Here is a 9,119-nt window from a genome sequence, read left to right as displayed (position 1 = left end):
CACACACACAGAACAAGAGAGGGAGAGAGAAATAATTTAAAAGCAAACATGGCAAAATGCATACGATTGGTGAATTGAAGTAAAGAGTTGAATTAGTTTTCTAGGGCTGATTTTTAACAAATTGCCATGATCTTGATGGCTTCAAATAACTTTCTTACTGGAGTCTTGGAAGACAGAGGTCTAAAATCAAGGTATTAGTAGGGATAAGCTCCCTCCAAGAGGCTGGCTATAAAGGAGAATCCATTCTTTACCTCTTCTAGCATTTGGTGGCTATCAGCAGGATGCATGGACTATGACTGGGAGATCCTGATCTCTGTCTCTATCTCCCCTCTGCCTCCCACTCTTCACTGTGGATCTCTTCTGTTTCCCTCAAGTCTCACTCTACCTTTCTCTGATAAGGATACCTGTCACTGGATTTAGCACCCATCCTGAAACAAGATGATGATCTCATCTCAAGATGTTTAATTTTTTTTTAAAGATTTTATTCATATTTGACAGACAGAGATCACAAGTAGGCAGAGAGGCAGACAGAGAGAGGAAGAGAAGCAGGCTCCCCACTGAGCAGAGAGCCTGACATGGGGCTCGATCCCAGGACCCTGGGATCATGACCCGAGCCGAAGGCAGAGGCTTTAACCCACTGAGCCACCCAGGCGCCCCTCAAGATGTTTAATTTAATCACATCTATATAAACCCTCTTTCCAAGGAAGCTAACATTACTAGGTTTCAGGGATTAGGCATGGGCATATATTTTTGGGGGCTGCCAGCCAGCCCACTATATGAGTATAGAGAAGTTCTTTGTACAATTCCTGCAACTCTTCCGTAAGTTTAAAATTATTTGAAAGCAAACTATCCAAGAAGAAAAAACAGATTACGTTGTCAAGTGCTGTAATAATCCAGAGAATATGGCATCTGACAAGCTTTCTTTTAAAGATAAAACTTAAAAAATATGTACAGATCTTTCAAATTGGAATAAGGTGTTTTGTGAATTTTCGCCTCATCATCATTCATTGTTTGAAGTCAGTGGAGATTATGTAATGTCAAAACTCTTTTCCATGTTGTCTGACCTCTCAAACATTTGCTTTAATCTTCATAGAACATTTAGGATATCAAAGGTCACTTTTCTTTCAAAAGGAAGAACTGTGTTCCTAATTTTACTATCTTTGTAAGAAGACTAAATGAGACTTTCCATGATGTTAACTGCCAGAAGATGACAATTTTTTAGTAGGGTCGTGAAGCCCAAAGAACTATTTTTGTCTTGTATGTTTGATCTTGATTAGTTTGTCTTCTTTTCAAAAATGTATATTGATCTTAAGAGTTACCCCTTTTTAAAATTTCTTTAGTCATCATTGTGCCCTAAATTTGATTGTTTCTTAGCTACATGTTGAGTTAAAGTGACCTCATGCAGTATCTCTGCTGTAAAAAATGATGAGTGAATGAATGCAATCATGTAAGTCTATACTAAATGATAGTTGAATCTTGAGGACCAAGGTGTGCATTCCATTGAAGCAACTGCGGAAAAAAAATCACACACACACACACATACACACACAGTCACACTCACATATACCTAGAACAGTTTTAATCCCAGGGGAGCGGGGGGTGGGGAATGGAGTAGCTAATGGGATAATGATAGAAGACAAAATGTTTTCCTAACTATAGGAATTGACTGCTTAACAATTGGGATCAGTCACTCCAGTTCAGGTAAGTTACTTGAAGCTTGCAGATTGTGTTTTTCAGTGTTCTATCCTCAGCACATTGTTTATGTAAAGTAAATATTGGCTTTGTAGATGTATGTATCATGAGTGATTTTAGGAATTAATTCACACAACAGCCAAACGTAGCCAAGCATAAATGTACTGGAGTTAAATCAAATCGTCATTGGGATGATGGAACTTACAATCAAATGTGTGTGCGTGTACATGCATGTGTGTCTACACATTCATATGGAGCTTTTTTCTTGGACATTCTTTAAAGGATTGTGGAATCAGTCTCTAAAGCTGAAAGCAAACTCAGGTGGTCATCTGGTTCCATGCCTTTTTTCAAGAGACAAGCAATTATTATCCCCATGATCTATTAAGCCACATTTTCTTTAGCATGTGACAGCTAAGGTGATGCTGATCGAAAAATATTGCTCTCCATTCTTAAACAATTTCACATGCACATAGATGTTTAACAAGCGCCTTTTTGGAGCTATTATGAAAAAGCACTAGCAGCCTTGGTCTGGAGGAGTAATTTATGACAGCGAGGTAAAGGGTGTCCAAGATCATCTTGATCACATTAGCCATGCAGTAGCCCTACCCCTGCACTGCAGTCTCTCTTTAACCCTGGTGACAAGAGTGATAAAAAAAAATAACGACACAGTGAGTCTTCCTTTAGCTGCTCACTGCGTTGCTGCTTCTAGTACCTGCTGCCTCAGATCGCCTGTCAGTAAGTGAACGGGAAAGGGAGTGGAAGGAGAAACTGCCGAGGAGTGGGTGTGTGCTATTGAGAGGCAGCTAATAGATGGCTTGTGTCCCATACTCTCCTCCCCAGCCTTTCTTTCCTTTTGGTTTGTTAACTAGAAATGTGGAACAGTGAGGGAGATGAATTTAACTTGTTCTGACATTAGTTAGAGACAGAGAAGTGTAGCTACTTCCGTAATATTTCTGCCCCACAGAGAGGTAATTGGAAAACGTGTTGTGTGGTTAGTTGTTGTAATGAAAAATAAAGGAATGATCGAGAACAGTGGAATCAAATTATAAGCATAAAGGCAAGTGTGCTGAAGTTTTTAGCCACTTGCAAAATTGAGAGATACTATCAGGACTGTGCAAATACATTGCTCTGATTAATTTTCCTGGGGTGAAATATGAAAATATTTATAAAATTGAGAATCCTGCCATGAATAAAATTTTCTCGGTGATATAATAAACAAAACCATAACTTGTATCTATCTTAAATGAAACTGTAAAAATGTTTAAATAATAAAGAACTGAATGAAAAGATTTCACTGGGTAAGTAAAAAGAATTCATATCAGGACATTACTTCAGGTTGCTTAAAATATTGAAAAATATTCAATAAATAAAGACTAATGTATCTTACAGAGTTTTATATTTGATTTTCTAAATATTGTTATGGAAGTTGTGTTTTATTCCCCTTTCTTTAGACTCCTTTTTCATGTATAAAGAACTAGTTTTTTAGTACGAAGGTAAAAGGGACTCAGGGTCAAAGAATTAGATCTTCAATTTTTTTTTTTTTTTTAAAGATTTTATTTATTTATTTGACAGAGAGAGATCACAAATAGGCAGAGAGGCAGGCAGAGAGAGAGGAGGAAGCAGGCTCCCTGCTGAGCAGAGAGCCCGATGCGCGACTCAATCCCAGGACCCTGAGATCATGACCTGAGCCGAAGGCAGCGGCTTAACCCACTGAGCCACCCAGGCGCCCTAGATCTTCAATTTTAATGATATTCAGTAATTCAGTTTTACTTTAGGGAGAAAATATTTGATTTCAGTTTTTCTTTTTAGTTGTAAAATGACAAATTTCAGTTGTACATTCTTTTATAGATTCTTTAGGAATATATTTGAACAAATCATTGATATAAAGGAAGGGTTAATTGAGAAACAAACATACTAATATACAAAGCATTTCTTTTATATGAAGCTCTAGAAATATTCTATTGTCAATCCAAACAGAACAAACTAAAATGAGATAATTGGGAAGGTGCCCATAAAGTCAGCCTGAGTATATTATCACAACTATATGTGAGATAATATTTGTTTTAAAAAGATTCTATGGCACTGTAAACTCAGTCTCATTAGAGACTGCATTTAAAAGGCTTATAAAGTTACTCATTAATGTTATCTTGTTGTATCTCCACAGCTTTTTCATTAAAGAAAATTCAGCAGAAAGCATTTTCTCCTGATAGCAGGAACCAATTTGCAATAAATGTTCTGGAAACCACTAGGGAAGCCATTACTGAGGTCTAATAAAAACAGACAAGCGTAACTTGTTCTATATTTTTGTTTCAATCACATACAGATGAGACCCCGCTTTCCACACCAACCGCAAGAGACAGCCTCGACAAACTTTCTCTAACTGGGCATGGACAACCACTACCTCCAGGTTTTCCACCTCCTTTCCTGTTTCCTGATGGACTGTCTTCCATAGAGACCCTTCTGACTAACATACAGGTAGGCCTTGTTTGTCATCTGGAAGATAAACACGTGGAAGACCCAGCTATAGATTTTTCCCAGATTCCTTAATCTTAGGATTCCAACTTAATCTGTTCATGGGTTTGACCGAACCATGGCATTGGACCGTTTCCAGCAATTTAAGATTTTAAACTTGCTACGCTAATCAAGTTGGTTTAGAAATACTGATATATGTGTATTCAACCTTAATAAAAGCTTCGATGAAAATGACCTGGGCATTTGAAAAATCATTCTGCCTAAATGTTCTCCTTATTGCCAGCTTGATGGGAGGAATCTAACTGTTTAAGTTTGTCTGATTTACTCAACGACAGCACACCAGTTCTAATAAATATTTAGTTATTTTTAAACTGCTGGCCTTCCAGTGAGGAAATGATATGTTTAGTCACTTAGAATATGTCTAATATAAAAGAATCCAAAAAATCCCTTCTTTCATAAATAAGTTTGTTTCAGTTAATAGGATTTCTTCAAAGAATAGACTTCAAAAAGCTATACAAAACTTTCCACGGATTTCCTATGTAGTCCTCAGGATGTATATTTTACGTACAGTACATTATGAATCAAAAATACTTACAGTTAACAATAACATAGAGCATGGAGCCAAAATAAGAGTGTTTGGGATACAAGAAAGCATAATTTTCTTGCCCACACATGAAGCGATCATGTGGACCCCAGATGGAGATTTTGGCCATCTACTTTTCCATATTTGGAGTAGCTAATAATAAGAATGTGCTTGTAGATATTGTGCTGTTAATTTTTGTTTTTTTTTAAGTTTTACTCTAGCTCTCGATTCTTAGTGGATATTTTTCTGTACACATTTCCTACCATACTAAACTTTCTCCCAGTAGAAATGTAATTAATTTTATTTACCTCTCCAAGGACATAACAGAAGGCCTTTAATGTAACATATCTTCTCATCTATTAATGTGGCATTTTTAATACTAATGTGATTAGAGTCTCCAGAACTGTATTCAACTTAAGGTTTTATATCTCAGTAATTGAAATAAATCATCAATCTAGCCTTAACTTAATCAAGACCAAATAATTGATTATATTTAAAAATAAACATAGACTTTTTTTTCTAAATTTGACCCATATTATTATTTTCTTATGTGGTAGAATTTTTAATGAATTTCTCTTTTGTGAAATTAAATGATTTCAGAAAATATCCCTCAACATTTCTGAATTTATACTCTGAAAGGAGGAAATAATTAATTTTGTTATGTTTTTAGCTCTATATGAAGCAAAGAAAAAGCCAAGGGTTTACTTAAAATTCTCTATCCAGTTGTATGTATCTTCATTAACTAAAATGTCTTTAAGCAGGAAAGTGGTCATTTGATTTAAGTTTCAGTGAAGAAAACATTTCTGGGTTTTATCAGTATACCCCCGCTTGCCCATCTGAAAAGTGGGTGTACACATGGACTCTGGCATTTTAAGTCAGATGCTGTCAGTTTGGGTGCATTATCCACCACCCTCCCCCCTACGACACACATGAATCTACATCACCTCAAACTATAATTATTTCTTAAAAAAAGAAGAAGAAAGAAAAGAAAACCCCAGTTTTAAAAAATGTATATATTTTAGACAAATATCTTATTGAAAGTATCTCTAGACTTAATATACTCTCCTTCCTGACCTTCCAACCAGTCTTATGGACATATTGTAGCAAGAGTTGATGATGGGACAATAGGCAAGGCAAACTACATTGTTTATTGCTAGTCTCAAATCACAGGGATCTGGGTTCATCAAAGTTAAAACACCTACAGTAAGAATACTTTGTTAAGAATAAATTATGCTTGTCACTTTCAGTGCATTCACATATGTGTACATAAGCTAAAATAAAAATTAAAAATCCTACTGAGTTCCATGCATAGGAATACATACATATACACAATACATGCATGTACACATATATGCATGTACACATATTTACATGTACACACATATACACATACACATATATATGGGATTTATGTCTAGTAATGGTTTCACATCATTTTTCAAAAGGTTATGAATGCTTGCTTTTTTTATTATTGCCACATTTATTGAGTTACAGTAATATTCTAGGAATGGTATAGAATATGTAAGTAGTCATGACCCTGGCTTATTGGGCGTACAGTATAAATGTGTTTGCTGCCCACATTCTAATTTGAGTAATTACATTCTGCCTACCTCAATTTCCTCTGCAATTTCAATTATATATAACAGGGTTCTCTGCTTTCTATTTCAAAATGGTAACATACTTTTTGTGTAGTAAATCTAAAGATCCAGATTTCTTTTGGAGCTATTTTATCAGGGTGGCAATGAAAAACATTTGAGTTAAAAATGTTTGCATGTTTCAAATCATACAACACCATATATGGAATTAAAGCTTTATTATGTATTCTTACTATTTTTTTTAACTTTTTATTTTTTATAAACATATATTTTTATCCCCAGGGGTACAGGTCTGTGAATCGCCAGGTTTCACACTTCACAGCACTCACCAAAGCACATACCCTCCCCAATGTCCATAACCCCATCCCCCTTCTCCCAACCCCCCTCCCCCCAGCAACCCTCAGTTTGTTTTGTGAGATTAAGAGTCACTTATGGTTTGTCTCCCTCCCAATCCCATCTATTTTAATTAAATCAAAGACATTGGGTCAGATTTAAATTTAATGTTTAGATGTCTCTTTTTTTCTTATAATTAATGACCAAAAGCCCTTTAAAACATGTTTAAGTGTTTATTTTTCCAATATTAAATAATTTAATCTTTGGATACTCTATAATTTGATAAATCTCAATTTTAAAATTGGTAATGGTTGGTACAGTTGTCCCTGCCATGACATATCAATATTGAATTTTCATAAATTTTTTTTCTTTCTATTTTCAAGGAGGACCTGTAGAAAAAGACTACATACTAGTATTTTAAATATACCATATATACTATACATACTAAATATATATATACAGTATAATAATTTCACTTTAGTGAGTGATATGGATTCATTCCAGGTTTTCCTTTTTAGGATTTTTAAAAACTTTGTTTTATGTGGAATTTTGTTTTTCTCAATGTGGGCAATCTTTTATTATGCCTTCCTTATTCAAACATGTCCATGGAGAACTCCCTGTGAAATTTTAGGGGAGGATACTAGAATTTTAGTGTCAATTTACTAAATGTGACCCCTTCAAACCTTGACTACCCAATTAACAAACACACTTAAAGAAGGATTTTACTCTCTTTTCTTAATCTGAGCTTTCATGCTGTAAATCAGAGCTACAATCTGTTTGTGCACAGGATTGGGAACAAATAATTTACATTGTTTGTCTTATTATAAGAATTAATTAAAATGACTTACAAATATTAAAATAGGAATAGGTAAATAAATAAGAAAAGAAAGGTAAAATAAGGCAGAGAATATAAAAATTAGTTATAAAGGAAGTTAACATTGAACATATATGCCGTAGGGGGTATATGATGAGGGTTTGGTTCACTATGATTTGTCTCTCTGGAGGAATTAAATAAATAAAGGAAGACCTAAAAGGATAAGAATTGTTAAAACCAGGGCGCCTGGGTGGCTCAGTAGATTAAGCTGCTGCCTTTGGCTCAGGTCATGATCTCAGGGTCCTGGGATCGAGTCCCGCATCGGGCTCTCTGCTCAGCAGGGAGCCTGCTTCCTCCTCTCTCTCTCTCTGCCTGCCTCTCTGCCTACTTGTAATCTCTCTCTGTCAAATAAATAAATAAAATCTTTAAAAAAAAAAAAAAAAGAATTGTTAAAACCACAGTATATGGCAAGTCACATATTGAATCACTATGGTCTAATAAATGCACATAATACAACTATGGTACTTATGAAGTATTCTCTAATTTCTGTGTTTGACAAAAGAAAATGAAGAAGAATCTGACTTAGTGTTAAGACCAAAATACTCGGCTTATGCATCTTCCAATCTTGACATTTCAATGTTATGGCCTATGATATTATATTTTATACATTTAAAAGAAGTTAATAGTTTTGTATTTGCATTTTTCATACATCATTTTAATTATAACAGAGTTAGACAAAATACTCAGGAGGAAACTTTCAAAAAGATAAACAACAAAATAGGATATTGGCTTCAAAATATGGGTAGACTAAGATCAGATATATTGGTGTTACATTATATCTTTTTATGTTTAATCATACTTACATATTCTAAGTCTTTTTTTTTTCTCATTACCAACTTGTGAAAAGAGCTCATTAACAAACAAACAAACAAACAGTGAATTATGTCTATTATTCTAAAAACACAGTTTACTCTGGTAAAGAGAATAGCATTAATCTTTTAAAAGTCTGAATTATATACCATACTCACTAATGTATATTGTATACCATTTCAATAATAATAATGATAATAGTAAAAACTAATATTTATGGAACAATCTTCCTGTATCATTATATATGAAAAGTACTCCTGTGTCTTCTACTCTCAGTAGAAACATCACTTCACTTCTTAACATGACTTCACTTCAGTCACATCACTTCCCTTCTTACATTTCTCACCAAATGTCTGATAGTTGTTTCCACACCAAGCAGTTCTGCAACACTGGTTGGATTCCCTACAATTTAACTCAGTTCTGACACTGTCTACCTGGAGATAGCCTCAGCTCGCACAAGGTATGAGTTCAGTCCTACAAGATTGCCACTTACCCAGATGTCAGATGCCAGTTGCAAATCCAGGTTGCAGTCTGTGCTCCTGACCAACGGGCTATTTTTTTAAAAAAAGATTTTATATATTTATTTGACAGACAGAGATCACAAGTAGGCAGAGAGGCAGGCAGAGAGAGAAGTGGGGGAAGCAGGTTCCCCCCTGAGCAGAGAGCCCGATGCGGGACTCGATCCCAGGACTCTGGGATCATGACCTGAGCCGAAGGCAGAGGCTTTAACCCACTGAGCCACCCAGGTGCCCCCCCCCCG

The 9,119-nt window shown here is 35.3% G+C and overlaps 1 protein-coding gene across 1 annotated transcript in view; it reads left to right on the top strand.

The window, feature by feature from the left end:
* DACH1 (dachshund family transcription factor 1) overlaps window positions 1-9,119 on the top strand; it is a 426,163-nt gene that overhangs the window by 373,500 nt on the left and 43,544 nt on the right. The window contains exon 7 of the mRNA XM_059378140.1: window positions 4,016-4,167. Within this exon, the coding sequence (XP_059234123.1) occupies window positions 4,016-4,167 (152 nt within the window). The remainder of the gene's footprint in view (window positions 1-4,015; window positions 4,168-9,119) is intronic.

Source organism: Mustela nigripes, chromosome 15 (genome assembly GCF_022355385.1).
Source record: "Mustela nigripes isolate SB6536 chromosome 15, MUSNIG.SB6536, whole genome shotgun sequence".
Lineage (NCBI taxonomy): Eukaryota > Metazoa > Chordata > Mammalia > Carnivora > Mustelidae > Mustela > Mustela nigripes.
This window is presented reverse-complemented; position numbering and strand designations above follow the sequence as displayed.